The sequence below is a fragment of the Seriola lalandi genome, unplaced genomic scaffold (assembly GCF_002814215.2).
Source record: "Seriola lalandi dorsalis isolate HSWRI2012SDOR001 ecotype SW California unplaced genomic scaffold, Sedor1 jcf7180002054524, whole genome shotgun sequence".
Taxonomy (NCBI): Eukaryota; Metazoa; Chordata; class Actinopteri; order Carangiformes; family Carangidae; genus Seriola; species Seriola lalandi.
In genome coordinates, this window is record NW_019525077.1 from 211,225 (window position 1) to 233,778 (window position 22,554).

The following is a 22,554-nucleotide window of genomic DNA, read 5'->3' on the forward strand; positions in this document are numbered from 1 at the left end:
CACACACACACACACACACACACACACACACACACACACACACACACACACACATAAAGGCAGCTGTCCAGTGACTACCACTGTATCAAATCATCTGATTTAATACAGAGTAAGAATAAGAAGCAGCAGAAGACGAGCGGATAGATGCTGCAGAGTGACAAGGAAGTGACGGGGAGGCAGTCTGCATCAGGAAAGATTTGGGCAAGGATAAGTGTTATGAGTTAAAAATTAGGTTTTCAAGATTAAAAGCAACAAAACAAACTTCACGTTGTGAAACAACACGTTTCGACAACAGGTGTTGAAAAGTTAATTTTAGGTTGAGACTCTCCAGGCTTTGTAATTTCATTGTCACAGAAAAATTGGTAAAAGGTCCCCTTTTGCCATCCTCTAAATTATATAAAACGTTTTGGGCTTTTTTCCTCAAACAAAAAGCATTTTCATTATAAAGAGGAAATTTATTCACCTTGGACAGATTCAATCAAAAGTGTTGTGGGGAAATTGTAGAACTTTTCCAGTGACAACCAGCAGCAATCCAACACTGTGTGTGTGTGTATGTGTGTGTGTGTGTGTGTGTGTGTGTGTGTGTCCACACCACCCCAGAGTACTTCACTGCTGACAATTCAACTTTTGATTGAGAAGAAATTAGGAGAATATTTAATATGCAAAAGTTAATTAACAAGATTAAAAGTATAATGCTCTGAAGATAAACCCTTTGTTCCCTGTATCAGACTCAGTTTGTCAGATTCAGCTCAGTCTGAGTGGTGCCACTGTCTCTGTCACAGTATGTGGGATGCAACATACCGATGAGAAAGACTCCCACAGGGACTAGTTACAAGCATCGTACGCCATCATACACTTCAAGATGGCAACTACCAACGTTACCAACAATTAGTGTAATTTACACACTTAATTAAATAGTAGTTGTGTTGAGCTGTGCTTGTTTTTGTAGACAAGGCTGGTAATTTAGTGGGAAACAGTAGTGTTGCCAAATCAGCATTTGTTACGTCAACTTAAGTGAATGTGACACATCCGTTCTTCTTTTCAGATACTTCTGTATTATTTAGCACAAAGTTGGATTTATTGTAGCTTTCACAAAATATAATAAAATAAATTCCCAGTAGTTATTACCACTTGTTAATGTGAACTGTATTTACATGTTAGAAACTGGAAAATACAATTAACTTCCATGTCCTTCCAGCTGTGCTTTGAGTATGCTTACCTGATGCTGTCATGGCTGTTATTTTATTGTTATATTGTACTGTGTTTACTATTAAACACACTTATGCTGGTAAGCATAATGGATTGTTGCCTTTTGTTGAGTTTTAATATGCAAGAATAAAAAATCTATCTATCTGTCTATCTATCCATTTGTGATTCATTTACTTCATTCATCGTTTGATGGTGCCAGTGTGTCTGCTTGTAGAAAATAACTGGCACAGGGTTAAAAACTAGCGCTAATAGTGTGTTAATCCAACATGGTAACATTTAGGATGTTATTATTCTATGTTAGCATTAAGACCAACTGAACCCAACAGAAATTGGGTCATTTGTTTGTCGGGTATCCTGACATGTGCAAAAGAGTTGGACAAGTGAATTAGGATTAATCCACTCCAGACCATGGATGTCTGAACCAGATTTCATAGCAATTAATCCCAAAGCTGTAGAGATATTTCACTCGGGAGAGCGCTGTAGCAACAGCGAGATGCTGCAATCCCTATACCTGCAATGTTAATGTGAAATTTTAAAATTCACATCCTAAAACAGGTAGATAAACATCAGTGGAGAAAGTGAGAAGTAAACTCTCATATTCTGTCTCTCCACTGCACCAATCAGAGGCCAAGGAACTGAGGACCTAAAAATGTTTTTTGTACCAGTTCGAGGCATGACCTTTTTGTGGCTGTAACTTCTTCTAGATGAATCCAGTATCCAGACAATCCAGAAGATGCTCCATTAAGCAACACCTTCTCTTTCATTTGCCTAAAAATGGACTTCATGTTGAGAGGAGACACTTTCAAGCGGTGTATGTTAAACCCTTCAGCCTAAATGGATGGCTTGCAGCTAGAACAATCAGGATTTCAGAAAGGTTAACAGCCGCAGCTGCAAACAGTCCGAAAAAAAAGGAGGCAGTGTATCAGCAGGGGAGAGATTGAGATTGAGAGGAGCTCTGAGTGCAGCCAGGAAAGTAGTTGCTATTCTCCCCTTTCTTTTTATATTTGGGCAGGAGTGTAAGACTTTGGCAGGATGGGTGAGCACAAACTCATCACTCACTCAGACTGAAAACGAAAACCATATTTCACTCTCCAGCCATCCATCTTTAATCTGCAGCGTTCGTCCAGGCCAGAGCGACAGCATGCCACAGTCCCTGCTACCTGACCGACACAGATACAGAGCACGACATATCCAGGGCTTCACACGTATACATGCTTACAGTACACAAACCCTAATCACTCTCAAAGAAGCTTAGAACACTGACATAGCCTCTAGTACCTGAATACACCACTGGCCACTGAGCCGAGGATGGAGCTACAGTAACGTCCAGCTACAGTCACCAGCTGAGTGTGTCTTCGGCAGTAATGGGTCTTTTACAGATCTCCCAGAAGAGTCCAAGTCAAAGAGTCAGACTGCACATCTGGCAGGGCCTCATCACCACCCAGCTGTGTGGATGTCGCCTCCTCGCTGTTCCCAAGCAACTCGACTACATTTGGACTGAGACAACATTTGTGATGTATCATAATTTGTGTCACCTTGTAAAATGATATCTCATGTGTTTTTTGTTTTTTTTTGGCTGGACCTCATTCAGCTGAGTAACTGAGAGAGGGACTGAGTGATTAAGCTACACCATTGGTCAGCCGAATGCCACGTGACTGAGTGATAAGGTTAACCCGCTGGTCGGCAGGCCAAATGTTAGAGTTTCCTCCATTGCTTGTTGCTTTTTTTAAATGATTTAGCACGATTAAACAGTGTTACAAACTTAGCACATTTGTCGTCAGATTTCCCAACTTCTCAGACCCCTTTAGCACCTTTTTTTTAGTTTTCAAGAAAGCACCTTCTGACGAATGAAGCAACTTTCTGGCCAAATCTTCGGTACTCTCCGTAGAACACAGTCATCAGTATTGCCCTGCGAGCGCGAGGCTGAGCTTTCTCTATTCGGATCGCACTGCTTCTCACTTTCTCTCACGTAACTGCAGCCAAAGCCACAGCAGAGTTGTTGTCTTTGACTTATGCGTATGTGGTGAATTTGACAGACTACGTCATGATTATAAAAATAAGATTTCAGCAGCAGCAGAGCAGCAGCTTGGAAATGGCTTTGAAGTTAACATGTAGTCTTAATGGACTACGTTTCAGATGCTGTTTCATTCTTGTTCCGTTGTCTGACAACAGAAACAAAAAACATGTAAATGAGAACAGCTTTACTGGGAATTCAGCTGTATTAAAACATTGTATTTGTGAGCATTGAGAGGAGGAGAGAAGTAAATAAATACTACATCTCCAGCCATATCTTAGGTATTGATTTAGTACATGAAAAAATAAAATAAACAAACCATCAGTTTCTCTTTAGTGTCATTCTTTATGCTTGCTTGCTCTCTCTGGCACATCCTTTACCTGCCCACATAAAGGAAGGGCAGTGCACCAAATTCACATCAATATCTACCACTAAGAAAAGTCACCAAAATCAGGGACAATTCCTCTAACAACACATTTCTCATCCTGTGAGTTAGCTAGTTAAACCTGTATGCAGAAACCCAGCATGTTTTGACGCCAAAACTCAACCAGTACAGTGAGTAATAACAAGATCCAAATGGTGCAAATCAGAAACATGAAGGTGAAAAGAGTCTAATTCAATCTCTTGTTGAGACATTTCAGTCTGGGGAATCTAACTCAGTTGTAACTCAGTTAATTAGCCATTTAGCATAAAAGGCCTTGGGGTTCCTCTTTATATAATCATAATTATTTTTTGCAGTTGCTGTGGTCATATTAGTTGGTATTTTACTGGAGTTGAACTCATGATATGAGTCACTGTAAAGATGAAAAATCATACTTCTCTATCTCTCCTACAAAACGGGGGAAGAAGAGACTGGTGTTATTTACTCTTTGTCTGATACACTGATTTTGCAAAGAGACAGAAGTGATAAAAATGAGAGGAGAGGAGAGAAAGGAGAGGAGATGAGAGGAGAGGAGAGGAGAGAAAGGAGAGGAGAGGAGAGGAGAGGAGAGGAGAGGAGAGGAGAGGAGAGGAGAGGAGAGAAAGGAGAGGAGAGGAGAGGAGAGGAGAGGAGAGGAGAGGAGAGGAGAGAAAGGAGAGGAGGGGAGAGTCTTATGTAATCATGTGGATCCACAGTCAATCTCTCCAATCCCTCTAATCAAGTCTAGGGGGATAAGTCTGGAAGAAAGATCTGTCTTTTGAACAGTACACAATAAATAACGCGCGCACGTGTGTGTGTGTGTGTGTGTGTGTGTGTGTGTGTGTGTGTGTGTGAGAGAGAGAGAGAGAGAGAGAGAGAGACAGAGAAAGAAAAAGAAACAGAAAGAGGAAAAGAGATGAAATTCATGTGTACGCCTGATGCTTGTGTGTGTTTTAGCAGCTATATAATCAAATGCTGGGAAACAAAAGCCTTGCCTGATTTAGACTGAGGAGATTTCCAGCTATCCTAAATCGTCATTTGGAATCATCCCATCTTCAATAACTGAAACGCTTCAGTTTTGCATTATTGAGTTTCTGAAACTGGGCAGGAAATTTCCTCTACACATACACAGGAACTGATTAATTTTACTTATTTTTTTTTTTAAGTCTCTCTATCTGGAGTAATTAAGACGGACAGTCAACGCTTGAACATTTCTCCGTCCTCTGTCCCAGCAGCCAGCTGCTTAGAGGACAAACTGCAGGACCAAGCTGTTTTCTGTTTTCTATCAAGTCTGAAACCTTTCACTGCTACTGGAGTCTCGAACAAGTCAAGCTTTATTGCTCATTTCTTCTTTCTTTAGCAATGACATTACTAGAGTGTTTTATGTCTAAAAGAAATGGGTTGCCATTGGAAATGTACCGTGAGTGCTTAAATGACAGACTCAAGGGAAAGCGTCACTCTTATATGTTACTCTTGGTAACTCTATTTTTAACTGTTTGAGTTTTGTTGCATATTTGTTCCATCCACATAAGAAGCTACAGTAACTTAAGGATCTGGCTTCTCTTTGACAGGATGAATTTCATTTGAAATTTCTAATACACAGAATTGTCACTGTCACGGTGGATTCTTACTCTTCCAGATAGGGAGAATTTTGGGTTTCTTTAACCAGGTAAAATTAAAAGAATTTAACTGAGGAAAAAATGTTGAAGCCCTAGCCCTAACCACTTAAAATACATGTACTCAGAGATAACCTGTGTTATATAAAACTATGTCTAAGTAAGTTAGCCAGTTAAGACTTGATTAGTTACTTTCTATCTCTCAACCTGAATCATCATCATGTCAAGCCCTGTCAGTACTGACGCACAGAACAATGCAAGCAGAAAATAACTTCAGCCAGCTGGACCAGAGGTCAGGGTAAAGGTCTGAACTTGACAAAGCAAAGAAAAGAAAAAAAAGATAGAAAGAACAAGAATAAAAGAATAACAGCCTGAAGTAAACACTGCTTCAAAAATCCAATATCAAAGAAAATGTACTTCTCTACTTCACAGCTAAGCCAGATGAGCTGCAAAAGCAAAAAATCAGAAGCCTTCAACGACTAACAAAAGAGGTTCAGAAACGAGGGACAACATGTGATATACTGCTGGACATTACCCTTTTTTTTTTTATAGGAAACCATTGCAGTCGTACCTCTTCACCAGCTCGCACCTCAACTGGTTTTGGTGATTTGCAGATCAAAACAAATCTGTACATCTAACTTAAAACTCGAGGCACTGCAATGTCGTCGGTCCACCGCTTTGGCTGAATCTCCACAGCTACTGGATGGATTGCCATAAAGTTTTGTACCAGCCGTCATGGTCCCCAGAGATTGAGTTCCTATGATCTTTGGTGAGTCCACTGAATTCCTCTCACGCCACCGTGAGGTTGACGTGTGGAGTGACAGTCTTGACAACTGTTGGATGAATTCTCATGAAATTTGTTCGACACGTTAATGAATTACAATCACTGAGGTGACCCCTTAACTTCTCACCCAGCGCCATCAACAGGCCAAAAATATCAATCTGTCAAATACTTTGATTATTGACCAAATTCCTGCCAAACTAATGACATTCCCATCATGCCTCAGCTGCACTTTGTGTTCAGTGCTAATTCGTAAATAGAAGCGTGCTAACATGCTAAACTAAGATTGTTAAATGGTAAAGATTTTCCCGATAATCAGGATGCTAGCATTGTCATCGTAATGGAGAACATGCGGATGTTAGCATTCAGCTCAAAGCCCTGCTAAGTAGAGACTCACAGAGGAGCTATCATGGCTATTCAGTCTTTCTTTGTTATGTATAACCATCCCATTAACTAACTACACAGTATGTCAATATAGTTAGACTTTCTTCTTATGAAAATATAGGCAGTTAAATGCTATTGAAACAACAGTATATTTAACCTAGATGTAAAAATACAAAAAACAAAAGCCAAACGTCTGGTTACTGTTACACAAAAAAAAAAAAACCCTGCCCCAGTCCATTCAGCTGAAAAGAGACCAAAGCCTCATTTTTGTAAACAATTTTGCTTTGGAGGACTGAACAAAAATGCAGGAGCATTTCAGAAAACATGTTATAAAAAAAAAAAAAAGTAGGATTTCCACAATTGGTCCATCTGAGCCAAACCACCCAACATTTGAGCTGTTAGCCTGTCACAGTGCTTTCTCTTAGACTGCATATGCTCATCGGTTTTTATGTCTCTCCTCCAACTGGTGACCACATGATGCTTAACCCCCCCCCCCCCAAAAAAAATAATTCCTCATGGGTGTGGATACAAGGTGCAGCACTATGTCAGAGACCATAAAAAGTGGGATGGGATTTCTAAAACAGCTTCATCTGTACTTTTTCTCTCCTGTGGAATCAGACTGGGCTGGAGAATTCATTAGATTTATCACTGACTCATCCACTTATCTGAGCTCGGCATGTAATTTCACTTTCCATCCATCCTACCTGCTCCAACCACAAATTCCCATTTAGTAGCCAGCGTGAGCCGGCCAGACTGGAGTCCCACAGGCGGCTGATGCTCCTTTTCAATTTCAGCGAGTCCTATTAAAGCCAGCTAGCAAGTCAGCTAGCAGTGGATTCCTGGCTTGTATTCATCTCTGGGTTGACACACACTCCGAAGCGCCAATTTCTCTCTGCATTTTTCCTAATACATCCCAAGTGGTTGGTGCCTTACATGCTGTTGGAGCCAAAATACATGACAAACTTGAGCCGAAAAGTAAAAAGCCACACATATACAAAACACCGGAAACCAAAACTGATGCACACATCACTTCAGCTTCAAATCTGTTCAATCAGCTACAAGAGCCTGGTATCGTGTCAGCCGCAGACTATTCTCAACCTATCTTTAGCTTTAAACAAAACGTACGATTTGACAGGTTTGATCTTTTTTGTGTGTGTGAACATCATGTGTAATCAAATGTAACGGTCAGATTTTTCCCCTTTAGTACAGTGGCCCTGAGAGCTCAACACACTGCAACTCAAGAAAACACATGCAAACAGATAATACACGGACACATTCAGAAAACATCTTCATCAATTTGACCACGCAAATGCTGCAAATACTCACAACGCAACGGAAGTGTTTCCCGGGGACACTAAATAGCGATGATATTTGCAGCACACGTGTTGTCAAATTGATGAAGGAGCTTTCTGAATTTGTTTTGTCTATTCTTAGCTGTGTTTTTTAAGCTGCAGTGCGTTGAGCTCTCAGGGCCACCGTACTTTAGTGTATTTGTATGTATATCCCTCAGCACAGCCGTGTCTCTGTCGTTTTGAAACAACAACAAACACTGGAGAGCTTTGAACTCGGAATATGTTGTTCCTCAATGGAAGGCAAAACGTCAACCCGACCAAAACTGGTGCTTACTGGTGCTATTGTCAGTTATTGTTATAATGCAAAGGGGGCAAATGCTGAGTTACTGAACAATGACAAAGTCAGGGTGATACTCACAACATGAAGTCTTGTTCCCAACATGGTTGATCCCCGCGGACTGTGATGGTTGTACTCTTCACATTTTGCACCTTCAGAGTTACATAGGCGTTGAACTTGTCTGTATAAGAGGGAGAAAAAGTTTTACATCTTGGTTAATTGCTTGGTTTGATGCTAATGTAAGGATGCCATAACATTATTCTTCAATTAATCCTCATAGAATAGTTTAGTTTATGAGAACAAAGCTGTATCAAGTTTGCCATGTAAATATTAACATATTTAAAATGTGAAACATCACATATCTGACTGAAAAAGTCCCATGATCAGACACGAAACCATCATAAGGCTTCAATGACCCAAGTCAATTATTAATTGAACTACAGGAGAAAATACAAATCCCCTGTCCACATAACAAAGCAGTAAATAGCCATTATTTTATGAGTAGTGAAGCATCTCTGGAGCACATGAATGGAAATGAAGGGGGCATAACAAAGGATAAAAATCCCACCCATGGGGGATTTTTCAGACTGAGGAGAAATAATTAAACTACCAGCATGGGGGAGGAACTACAGAACACAATATTGGTTAGACAGAAGATTTTAAGCAGAATTTCGTATTATACACCAATATAAAAGGAGATGGAGGGCAGTATGCTCTACCCAGCAGGATATGAGCACAAAACACAGAGCTTAAGCTAATTTTAGCCTGTGCGATACATTATCTTTTTTCTTTTAAATCACCAAACACTGCAAAGACAATAAACCAGTGGACAGTTTGTGCAGGAACTGTCAGACAACAATGATGAAATGCAAGTCAGACATCCAAGTCCTCAAACTAAGTATAAATCAACTAAATATAAATAAAATATACAATCCGTCTTCATAGTGTCACATTAATTTTGACTAATCACTGCATCCTGTAACAAAGCTGGAATCAAATCCCTTTCTCCACTCTGTAAAACCTGGAAAGTTCATTTAACTCATATAACTGTTGAAACTGATTAAGTGACATTAACATAATTCATTGGCTTGATTAAGTACTTCTCCTTTTTTTTTTCTTTTTTTACAATACATCAATTAACCACAATATAAATGATAAGTGCAGCTAACAAACATTTTTCTCATGAGAGAAAGTTGCTAAAAGTAGTTGCTAAAAGGCACCAGACGTAAATAAGCCTGAGTGTCGTTCAACAGGTAACCCTGTCTTCCGGAAATTATGTTTTCTATTATTATTTTCTAATTAATGAACCCAGACAGGAAACTGCCAACACAACCATAAAAACAAACACCAACCAAAATATCTAAAAACAGCCAAGTTCAATAACAAAAGTAAAGAGCAATGAATGAGATCAGGTCCAGACGTGTATATTATTATTATTATTATTATTGGAAGTGTTAGCGTTGCTGGACCATGTCTCTATCCTCAAGAGGAACTGTCAGGGTGTTTCGCTCTCTTTGCAACCACTGAAATGATGCAGAGCTCCGAACACAACCTGTATCTTTTGTCTTTTATTTGTTTTTATACTGTATGTCTTCCTTTTATTTGCATTCTGCTGTAAACTAACTTTTGTGTATCAAAAAAATATCACTGTGATTATCATTCAGTAATGTAAAGTGCAAAGATTCAACATCACCGCTGAATCTGAAGGTGGTCATTTGTGTCTTCATAAATAAATCCTTCACATCTGGTCACAGCAGGACAAAGATGAGCGGATCACTTGCACCTTAAATAACTGTGTCTTTTAATAATGCTCATTTCCCAGATGGTGTCACCATTAACTGTGGAAGCGCTGAACGGGGAACACTTTGTACCAAGAAAAAGCTACTTCAGATGGTGAACAAGAGTCTCATTACTTTTTTTCATCACACACTGACGGCTGTACAGAGAACTGTACAACCCTTCCCCATCTTCTCCTGCACGGCTACTCCATTTTTAGCATTGATGTCGAATTAATATATTCATATTCAGAAATGTTAAAGCTGCATTTGGTTATTCTACAGAGATCAACTGGTGCAACGATAATCACCCTGTCTTTGTTCACGCTCTGATGTTATTATTTCAGAATATGGTTATTGTGAAGCACTTTCATATCAATGGTTACATCATCTTGTCTTTTTATGCTGCAACTACTGCATACTTGCACCCATTCTTTTATTTTTATTCAAACTTGCTAAAAATGTAGCCTTGTTGCTAACTGCTAACTCAAGTTTATTTAAAGTTGTGCTCATTTAAAATCAGTCCTTCAACCTAAACAACCATATAGGTTGTTTGTCCCTATACTGTCGGATATGACCTGTGGGAGTGTAGCAGTGGAAGGCATATTAGACATTTGTCATCATGGTAACAATCTGGAGGCTGGGATAAATCATAAAATAAATCAATCATAAATCTATAGTGCAAAATCAATTCCTTGTCGTTGAAAGTGTCACAGAAAACCCTTCACGGGATATTTTCATCCTCTTCATTTATCGCTATAAACTCGGCCATGCTGCAGTTAAAATACAATCAGAGGTACCTTTAGTTTTTTCCTTAGTTTGCTTGCTAAGGTCTTCTGTGCAACGGCTTAACTGACTTCAAGTGATTCCTTACGCATAAGACCAAGATGAGGAGAAAACCTTAAATGAACAGTGAACTTTTTAAGGAAACCTTCAAGAGAGAGTTAAGGATGTACTGTGGAACTGCTTTTATTTTAAGGAAATATTAATTTGGACTTGTGTTGTATGCAACCTGCACCAGGAACAACAACACAGTTTGACTTGGTTTAGAGGACCTTCATGGTTACAATAATAAACACGGTGGTGGTGATGGAGATTATTGGTCGTGTCGGTTTGTCTGAATGAAGATCATATGTTGGCTGACATTATGAGGACTGAAAAAGCTGGTCCTGACAAAGGATCTTTAATTTTACATTATAGGGTCAAGGATTTTCGTGAAAGATGAGGGTAACATCAAGGAAGTGGCTGTGGTTAAGGTTAGGTAAGCTCTCCGGGGAATGCATGTATGTCAGTGTCCTTCGAAGTGGCAGAGACACATGTGCGGATCCTGCTGTCGAAACTCACAGATATCAGCATAATCAGCATAAACCTAGGATGTTGAGCCACCAACCACCTAATCCCTGCTTGATTACCTGCCTCAAGTAGCCCACTCTTCACACAAACCGAGAGCCAAATGCGGACTAGACTGAAAGAGCATGTGCAGTGTTGGTGTGTGTGTGTGTTTGTGTGTCCCTGTACATCTCTGTGTTTTCAATCTTACAACCACTTTATTTTTGAAGAGGCCAGTGGAGCTGAGGGCAGCATCAGTGAATCTGGGGTGAAGATGAGGTGAGGGACGTGATCATTCAGCCGCATAAATGAATACATTTCAGCCGAGGTTTGCTACCGATACAAGTTGGTAAAAAATCTGAATTCATTAAGCTCTTAAGAGTGTTAATGAAGTCGTAGCGGTTCTCTTAACAAATCTGTCTCATCTTCATTTTTATCAACAAAATGCAGCTAAATAAAAAATGTCTAAGGCACATGGCTAAACTTGATTTTAGTTTATGAATGCTGATGATTGAGTTTAAGCTCTTGAATAAAAACTATTGGTAAATAAAATTGTTTAAAGGAGCTATTTGTACGTTTTGCTATTGCTACATGGCCAACATTAACATCCGTTTACTTACCAGTCTTACCAAAAGCTTCAGTGACAAGATGGGCTGACCAGAATTGAGCTAGCTGGTTAGCATGCTAACTTCAGAAGAAGTAAAGAATAGATCAAAATAGACGCAAAACAAGAGCGTTGTTTCTACTGCCGGAGAAAGCTCTTGGCGAGTAAAGGAATGACATTTGATGCTGAACTCGCAACGTTTCTTCTAGACTGGTAAGTAAACAGCTGTTAATGGTAATATTAGCTATGTAGCAATAGCAAAACTTACAAATAGCTCCTTTGAAGATAACCCAAAATATGGCCATTAGTTTTCTCCTTAAAAACGGCTTTCAGCTTAACGTAAAAGCACAGCTGTAGCTCAGTGCAGAGGTTTTCAAAGTTGCATATCATGTATTAAAAGCATGACAATTATAGTAACAGCTTTTTAAATAAGGTGCAGCCACTGAGGCTTTGACATAAAAAGATGAAAAGGTGAAAAAGAAGACATGATTTTTATTGAAGCATTAGTTGCTAAATCTTATTTAAAACCTCTTACTATAGTCATATGCTGTAGATCTTGTGAATGTGTTCTTTTAATGAGGATTCCTTTAACAACACTTTGAAGTCTTTCATTTATTTTTTTTTGAGAAGTGCTGATTCAATGTGAAGCCAGGATCAGACTGTATAATAGAAAAATGGCCCGGTCAAACAGACGTGATCCCTGAATTATCCTCCTGCCTGATCACAGTTGCACAACATGTGCTGTGAAAGCCTGTAAACTACCAATTCTGACATTGTGAGCACAATTATGTTGTCCTATAGTATGAGCCCCACATTAGAGTCAGTGAAAAACGTGAAAAAAAAAAGTCAGGGCTCCAGACTAACTTTTTACATTGGTTACACTGGTACACCTAATATTTTTATTTTGTTTCACCAGCACATCATTTAGGTGCACCCAAATTTTTATATTGTGATTTATATTTTATTATGTTATATTATCATATCATGATATTATGTTAAACTTGCACTGAAACACTTTGGGGAGGGTGTACTGCTCTGCCAGCCACACACCTGTCATGACACAGGACGGGTTTCTTGTGCATTTCTAGCAAAGACCTTGTGCACAGGTATGGGGCGATCCTTAGCTCACATTAGATCTTGTGTTTTGGTAAACACATTGTTGCATACAGATGTAGTTCTTATGTGTATCCAATTTCCTTCTCAAAATCCCCCCAGAGATCTTTGTTGATTACATTGTCCCGCTTCAGCAAAGAGAGCAGGGCAACACTGAGCTAATAAAACACAGGGGAACAGAAACACTCCCAACCAGCAGAGCACAGGATGCACCCAGTGTTTCCTAATCCTTATTTATCCAGGGAAGGTTGACTAAGCACTTGTTGTTGTTGTTGTGATTCAGCTGCTGCCGCTAGGGGTCGCCACAGCAGAACACCAGCCAAACAGTTGCTTTGTTGTAGGGTTTACGCTGGAGTCCCTTCCTGAGGAGGGACCGGAGGATGAACCGCCTACCCAGGGATCAGCGGCCAATCTGGTCTACTTCCTGATGCCCCGCCCCCCACCCCTGTGGTGGACTAAGCATTTGACCTGCTTCATATTCACATTGACACATCTGGAGCTGTACAGTACAGTCCTCTGTTTTATCGTCTCCATCAAAATACTTTGTCCTTCTGATCAAAGACTCAAGTATCAACCTCCCAATCTGCCATTGCTTTCCAAAAATATGCTGCGTTACAAATGACCATTAGAAATGCCCCAAAGCTCATCAGGGGGTGGTTTGAAGTTTTCTAGCCAGATGCTAGGATTAAATGCAAATGTTGTAATCCTACATAATAATTCATACTATGCAATCTGCCCCAAGCGCACGCTGTGATTAAACAGAGCGGAGGATTTCAACAGACAGAACACGTCACTCGGTTCAGTTTCTTAGCAGCTGCTTTTGTGGTTGTAAATACAAACAGTCAAGGACAGAGTTTATTTTGAGTTTACAGTTTAATTTTAACATAACCATAAAATATTTGACAGAGAGAGAGAGCTGAGTTTTGCATGACACCTTGCTGCAGGGAATTTATTGTTTGCAGTTGGCTACTGGGGAAATTGTCAGCCATACTGACTCTGCCACACAGCATCCAACTTTCTACAACCCTGGTTTTAAATTGTTTGGAAAGATGTTAGGCAGTTTTTTGGCAGTAGGCAAACAGGTTTGGGTGCATTACCTTCAGCCATGCGTTAGGACAGGAAACCCGAGTCAGACACTGCTGAATGTCTGGAAACACATACACTATTTATCTAAGGGTAAATCAAAGTTTATAGATCATACCCAGATCTTCTCTGAAATGTCAAGTGTAAATGTCTCCCCACCCCTCACAGCTCAGAACTAATGACAAAGGCAAGAGACAAACAGGTGAAAGGGTTAATCCAGAATAATCCATCATTCACTTAAGGGGGTTGCCAGGTCTGTGATTAAGGGGACGAGGGGACTGGCAGGATGCAGACAGCCCAATTTACTGCCTGCGCCAACAGTGGTAAGGAAAATTAGGGAAACGCAACAACTGCACAGGCCATAAAAGACAACAAAAACAAATAACACAAAAATAAACTAAAACAAGGGAGAAAAAATATAAAAATTTGAGCCGTCGTCTAAATTTGTTATCTGTTCTTTGACACCACCAAGGTTGTCATCAAAGATACTTGAATGACACTCAGCAGAACTCCATATATACTTAGCTACACGCACATATCCACACACTCTTTTCACACACACACACACACACACACACACACACACACACACACACACACACACAAAAACACCTCCAGTAAGCAGCAACTAGCTGTGGTGGAGAGGACATATCCCAGCATGCAGCAAGACCCGCTTGGGGAGCAGTCCGCGTCATTTATAATTAAGTGGCGATGACTTATGAAAATAAATAAGTTATATTCAGTTACACATGGACGTGCGCAGCGTGGCCAGGCAAGATGACATTTACTAGGCTGTCTACAGTAATGAATACTCTATTATGGGTGTCGAGGGAGGCGGTGGGGGAGTCTGGAGAGCGAGGGAGAGGAGGGTGAGCGGAGGAAAGCTTTTGGTGGATGAAGGGAGCTGAAGATCCTTTTTGTCTCACAAGTGCAAACTCAAAGGATGTTCTTTTTTTATGTAATATTTCAATAAATATGTTTATTGAAATACATGTAATGTGAAAGGAGTCCCCCATAGTAACGAACCCATCAAGCTTCTTAGCCTCTTTGAGCTTGCTGTTTTCATTTTACGTCCCATTTAAAGAATAAGGTTTCAAGCAGCAGTCCAGGGTGCCAGATATTTGGTAGAGACCAAAACAAAGTTAAAACAGCAGGATCTACATTCATCATACGGACACAAACAAAAGCCCTAAATAAGTACTGATGTTTCACTGTGTCCACTTCTTAAGTAGGCAATTTGTTTGTCGACTTGTTTAGGGGTTGATCTGCCCTCAAGTGGCAAACAGATTCAACTTTTTGGCTACTTTATACACAAGTACCTACTGTATACTAGAAGTTAGGGGGTGAGTGGCTCCACCACAGCAAATCCACTAACAGAAAAACTAAAGACGAGGAGGAAAATGTAGCACGCCCACACTGCTTGATTGACAGATTTATTTTTGAAAATGCAGTGCAGAAACTAACCGCGGAGAACATTTGGTACCTAAGATGTCGACAAATTGCACAAACAATGAGAATAAAACTATTTTAAGCATTAAATTATTAGGCAAAAACTAAATCTTGATCAAAGAATAGATGGTAATTTCCCCAAATTATCAATCTGCACCTTCACATCATTGTGTGGTTCATTTATAGTTAAAAACATTAATTTAGTTGATTAAATCAGGACATTGTAACACAACTCTCTTGTACCTCACCTAGAAATCTTGCTGTTTCCTTATAACTTCAGACAACTAAGCAGAAAAAATTATCATGTTCCCAAACAAGTCATCACAGGGGAAAATACTGCAATTTCTTAGGCAGAATATCGTCAAAGTGTCTTGCACAATGGCTACCATGTTTATGAGTAAACTAAGTTGACTCTGGAGGAATTGTTGCAGTCAGACAGCCCAACAGTCCAGGCTTTATCGAGACAGGCTGCTTCATTACACAAACACCATTGCCTCATTATTGTCAGGGATTCCTCTGCATTCATTAGGCTGCAGTGGACCATCACAGCAAGATAACCGCCACTGTTGACGAGCAGTGTGTCAAAACCTATCCCTTTTCAAACACACCTGAGGACAGGGCAGTGGTTGAAGGTTAATGATTTATTATAACAAGAACAGCCCAAATGTTTCACTTTGTGCACCCGTACCGAAAAGGGAAAACCAAAATGAGTATGAGAATGAGCCAAAACAAAAACACATTCAGACCAATCTCTCTCAGCACAACCAGTTATCTACTGCTAAAAACTCCACTGAAGCAATTTCATCTCAACTGCCTTGCATACGGGCTGTTTGCATTTCTAATTCACATTTCAGTGTTTCCCATACATATACAAAGAACTGTGCAGAGCGCATTGATTCACTCAGACTCACTAATTGTATGGGAAACACTGCATTTCCTGCCAAGATTGTTTTTTTAGTTTCCGTTGAATTAAAAGCCCACTTCTCAAACCGTTAATCCAGAGATTTGCAAGTACAGTAAGTGGTGTCATGACCCAAAAGCCCAAAAGCAGGTTTAGCCAAACACTACAAACCGCTGATTTTACTGATTTGCATCCTTTAAACCAGACAAAAAGGACGTTTTATAATTAAATGAGCCCTAGCATTAATGTGGAATGATCACCTTCCACAGTGGCCTCCTACTCTTTAACTGCGAGTGAATTACAGTAACCTACTTATTCTGGCACAGATCTCTTCTCACACAGTCGGCCACGCTCTAGAATCACCACTCTCCAGGTTGGACCATAAAATCTCAACTATACTGTATATCTGCACAGATGGATACCAACACACATGAGAAAATACGTTTTGTTTTGTTTTCTAGTAATATACATTTACTGACTGCTTAAATAAGACTGGCCACCTATAGCAAGCAAGTCATCTGTGCAATGAATATTTTAGGACAATTGTTCACAGGACTTGAGCTGCTTGTGGCACAAAAAAAAAAAAAAAATTAAGAATCAACAAAGTCGTTAGTTTACATCCTCTGGGGATCATGAATGTCTGTACCAATCCATAGACTGGTTTCTAGCTTTGAACCAGACCACCAAACATCACAGTGTCGCAGTGATTTCATGGATTAAAACAGGATAATGTGCCTTAAATCATCCAAAATAATAAAGTGACACATATACGAGAAACATCTCTCAGGGGTCGTCCACCACTGGGGCTTGAGGAGGGCTGTGAGACAGCAGCCCACTCCCCCAGGCAAAGAATATATTGCTTCTTACTATTAAGATAAATCAGATCATGTTTCTCAAAACTGGGGCATTAGAGTGGGACAAACTCTACTGGTTGTTTCTGACCTGAGACTAATAACCATGTCACATGACAGAACGCCATCCTGGGTATACTCTCCATCAACTACATGGCGTGAGGAAAAGTAGGTGTGTTGTTTTAGGTCAGATTTTAGGAGGAAAAAAGAAAATTTGCAGACAGAGACTTCGATTCCTTCCTTTGTTTATGCGTCAAGTGATTTTCCAAAAAGAGGAGAGCAGCGTAATTCAGAGCTAAAGTAAAGACACTCAACTGGGTTATCGATTTCAGGTGATTCTAACTCTGCAAAGTTGTTTATCATACAATACAATAGTGAAAGATGTCACATTTCTTCTCTGGCTGAGAAGAAAAGTAGACACCATAATGGAGGATTTAAAAGATAAGGCCTTAAATGTTTTTTGCTAAATGTGTCTATTTGTTGAGCAGTGTCACATGAACTCTAGTATCCTCATTTTGACTCTTATTCCGGTTTTGATCCTATTTGTGCTTTGATGTTAATCACACTCTGCTCGGTTTGGCTTCTCAATAGTTTCAGCAGTTCAGTTAAAGACATTAACGTCAAAGAACTGATGCCCTCAGGCCCGTTGGAGTGTATACGCTTCCAAATTACACGTTGTCATTTGAGTGCCATTACTCCGCGATGGTTGAGCTAGAGACGTGCCGGGTTTTTTTCTCCTTAAACTAAAGAATCTGCGCTTTCTAACAAGTCCTGTTTCTCTGTGTGAGTCACTGACTTCGATCAATACACTAATATTAAAAGTTAGATAAGAAGTTCAAAAACATTTGCAGAAATTTTACCGTTTGTCTGGCGCGTTGCTGCTTTCTGTCTGTGTGTTTATTGATCGATTCTCATCCGCATTCTTTGCCAGTGATGTCGAGAGTCACGTCACTCATTTCGGCATTCCTATTGGCTCCAGTGGGTGCTGTCACAGCCAATCAGAGTGTCAGATTCAGAGGCTTGAATGGGAGCAATACTGTATTATTCTGAGCTCAGAGTGCGGAGAGGTTACTCTGAGTTAATTGAGGTGACAGAAAACAGACAGAAGGATGAGACCAGTCAGATATTTAGTGCAGCAGAGGCTTTGGAGCTGATTTTTCAAGGAGCAGACAAAAAAATACCCAAAAATACTGCTCCAAAGAATGTGTGTGATCAGACCATCATCATTGTATTTTTTTGTTTTACTGACTATTACATAACTTTGGTTGTGGACACACTTACGCACATTGCAGACAGTGGTCAGGAACACGGATAAACCTGCAACAGTATTGATTGAAGGACTCCAAGTAACATAATCTTGTTTATCAAAACTTGGATTAGGGTTTATGCCATTGCAGTTTCCTTTTACATTCAACTGCACAATTTGTTTATTATAAATTAGTTTAACTTCATAACATCAAAGGGAGAATTGCTAGTACCAGTAATTCAAGAGAACTACAGAGTAAATGAATTAAAGGGCAATGTCACGGTACTTATGGCTGTACGGTAGCAACATCATCACTCATGTCCCATTTTATGAAACCTGGGAGGGCCAATCAAATGTCCTTCCGCTCTGAAAATCTGCTGTGCGATCAGAGGCCAGAGGCAGCCAATGACAAATCATCTCCTGTATCTGGAGTCTGTTTCTGTCTCCTGAAGACATGGAGAAATTTGTCTCCATCTTCTCCTTTATGCTGGGATGACACGTTGTCATTTCAGGCTAGCAGGTGGCCCTTTGTCTATGATGATCTATTGATTTTCCTCTCTCCTCCACTGGCTTGATTTCTCATTCTCCCACGTGTCGCAGTTGTTCACCTGTCTTTGCTGCCTGGAGAGAGGATGGGAGGATGAACAGCTGCAGCCAGCAAAGAAGTAAAACAAAAAAAAAAGTAAAGATGCAAATAAAGAAAAGTGGATGGCAAGATGGAGTCCCGCTTTTGACTGGCTGCTGAATTGTTGATGTTCGTTTTTCAGTTGTTGTCCTTTGTGACGCATGTACTGAGGATATCCAAGTACATGATCAAAGAGATTCAAACATGGGCTTCACAAGAAACTACGTTCAGGTAACGCATACAAGAACTAAAGTCTGGGCAGTGCAGCTACACTCAGCTGAACCGTTGTGGGACATCAATACGTTGTTCAAAGGAAGCTCAACAAAATCTTATGCAACAAGTCCTCACACCTAGATGACAAAACATGTAAACATAATGCTTTGAGTTTAAATAATCAATGCTACCAACAACTGTTGATGGGACATGGGATACGACCTGCAGTTGCAAGTGTTTAAGTCAGACAGTTTGTACGCCCAGTCATCCACTCACAGCTCCATCCTAAGAGGTTTTACAGCACTAACATCAAAATACTACTTCCACTTTTGCCTCTGAGAAACAACAATCATCATTTGCAAATCCAAGGAGCTCGACAGAAAACATTTGCCAAACAATTGATGTTGTTTTTCCCACGGGAAGACGTCATATTTCCCTGCAGTAGAGCTGGCCTTTTGAGAACTGACCAAACTGTGTCTGAGAATCAAATATTAAAAACTAGACTGAGGGTTGTCACCCAGTGCTTAATCAGAATCACAGCCTTGTTTATTTCATCCAACAATGCCTAATTTAATTTTGATAAAATAAACACTGATGTATTCGAAATGACGAGCTTGAGGCATTTGGAACTTTGGTCCAGACTGAAATATCTCCACAATCATTTAATGGACTGCTATGGAATTTTATACAGACATAAATGGTTCCCAGAGAATGAATCCTGAAGATTTTGATGAGCCCCTGACTTTTCCCATAGCCATACCACGACTTCAACATTTGTGGCCTTAAGTGAAATGTCTCAACAACTTTTAGACGGATTGGCATGAACTTTGGCTCAGACATTCATGTTCCCCTCAGGTTGAATTGTAATAACTGGTGATCTCATAACTTTTCTTCAGTGCCACCATGTGGCCAAACTTTGACATTGTCCAATAACTTGGTTTGTGATTAAATACCTGAAAAACTACTGAAGTTTCCCATCAGGCTCAGCTGTAGTTTGCATTTAGTGCTAATTAGCAAATGTAAGCAAACTAAGATAATGAGCATTAGAGAAATTGTACCTGTCCTTAGGATCTGTGTTGGCTCTCCTGTGTAAGTATTGTTTAGGTATTGGTACTGAACCTCGGGCATTGAGGGGGAAGTCACAGTTTTTAAAACAGTTCTGAGTGTCCTATGACCGGATTTTTGATTTTGCCATCTCTAAAAAAAGAACCCATCTTCGGTGGATGCTAAAAACTCACAACAGTATCAATCCAGGATGATGAATCTATTAAGTCATCCACTTTCTAACTGGAAAGTAAACAACCTTTATATCTATTTCAACATCCACTTCCTCCTTAGACTAAATTTAAAACCACAGCCATATACAGCATAGCTCAGATGGAGACTGGTGATGTTACAATAAAAATCAATCAGATGGTTGTCTACAATACAGCTATCCCTCAAAAAGCGAAGCAAACCATCCTCATTATTATGATTACAGTCTCCATGTTCAAATAATAGTGGCATGATGTGTCTAAGCTCTTACCTGGAGGCCCGTGCAGTTTTGCTTTCTTTACTGGAAGACAAAAGGAGAAGACACAGATTAGTCACAACGTAAGAAATAATGACACATCTGTACTACATATACATATATATAGTATCTGCATTTTATTTCTCTTGCATGTCATTTCATAATTTTGCTGTTGTTGTACCATTCCTCTTCTTTATGAAATTATAATATCATTTGTGTCATCTTTATTTCTTCGGGGTGAGATGGTTTTATGAACCCTCCAATATATGTTTTCCTCTAACCTGAACACATCCTTCTTTTTCTCGGCTGTTTTTCTTGCAGCAGTGTTTATCTTCCCTGCTTGCACACTGCACTAAACTGAGATTAGACACAGGGGGGAACACACACAATTGAAAATGTTTATGAGAAATGTATGGGGCATCATTTTAAGGTTGTGGTAAAATGAAATAAAAACAGACGAACAATTCACACCCACAACATCAAAACAGCTTGATATCTCTGCCATCCTGTATTTGTTGTGTTCAAAGACGACAAACCTGGATAGATGGAGGATAATGATGTATGTCATTAATGTCAACACTCGAGACTTTCTACAATCTGATAATTGTGCCCATTGTTAAAGTACTGAAAAAACATGCCAAAAATATGAAATGCATAAATTTCTAGAAGAGTATTCAGGGAGTGTAGACCTCCACTAAGGCCAATGTCAAACAACAAACACCAGACTTCAGAGAAAAATATTCACATTCATAGTAAATGATCCCCAAAGTTTAACGGCTTCAGGATTCAGTTAGGAATAGAGCTCTTAGTTTTCCATGTTCAACTGTCAATAATAAACTAGACACTGAGGCTTTTACATTTAATGTGAATTATTATTTTCTCATTATTAAAACATACAACTATGTATCTGTATTGTTAATGTAGTAAAACTAAAATTGGTTGGAAATTGGTTATGAAAAGACAATGGACACAGTCTACTGCTAAATACATAAACATTAACTTAACTCGCTCAAACACTGGAACCATTAATGGCTATGACACTTTAGCAATGGGAAACTGTTAATGGTTTACGCTGTGGGTGGACAGATGCATTTGTTATCATATGGCAGAAAGTGAACCAGAATTATTTCAGTAACAGACACGACCACTTTATTACTGGGTTTATGATTAAATCAAACCACTTAACCGCTTGCAACACACACTAAGGACGTGCAAATATAAGACATGACTCAGAGAGAGAATAAAGTAGAACAGATAGTGTCATAGTATTGAATGTTACAGGTAGACTGACATACTGTGTAACCAATCAGAGAGCTAGATTAAGTTGTCAAGTTGTGACGAGCTATATGCAAATGAGCAGGTTTGGTTGAGTGAAATTCTTCAGAGCAAATGTCACAATGTCATGTGAAGTTGTTGTGGAGCTAATAAACCAAACGGTTTGAGTACAAATGAATTGTGTTGGCCAGCAGTTTATCTGACAGACAGTAGCAGCTAAAGACAGAAAATTGTCTCAGCAGTTGGTGGAGACCAAACCAGAGATAAAAGACAGGTAAATTTTAAACTTACATTCATCAGGGGGACAGAAACACAAAGAATTACTTATTTGCTATCATATTAGCAACTGAACCTGAGTATTTCAGCACTGAGTTTGCTTCTTTCTTCCCTCAAGGTGTCACTGCCAGACGCAGGTGTAACTAATAAAATTGATCACTGCTGGAACAAGCTGTCATGTATTTAGTTCCATCTGTAACAATTCAAAATGTCTGCACATCTGAGTGACATGGAAGTGAGAGAAATTAGAGCTGCAATGATTAGTTAATTA

The 22,554-nt window shown here is 39.6% G+C and overlaps 1 protein-coding gene across 1 annotated transcript in view; it reads right to left on the reverse strand.

Annotated features, from left to right (window-relative positions):
- The window catches only part of unc13ba (unc-13 homolog Ba (C. elegans)), a 173,066-nt gene that overhangs the window by 135,055 nt on the left and 15,457 nt on the right, over positions 1 to 22,554 (reverse strand). The window contains exons 2-3 of the mRNA XM_087176061.1: positions 20,748 to 20,777; positions 8,115 to 8,214 (exon numbers count right to left, since the gene is read on the reverse strand). Coding sequence (XP_087032187.1) covers positions 8,115 to 8,214; positions 20,748 to 20,777 — 130 coding nt within the window. The remainder of the gene's footprint in view (positions 1 to 8,114; positions 8,215 to 20,747; positions 20,778 to 22,554) is intronic.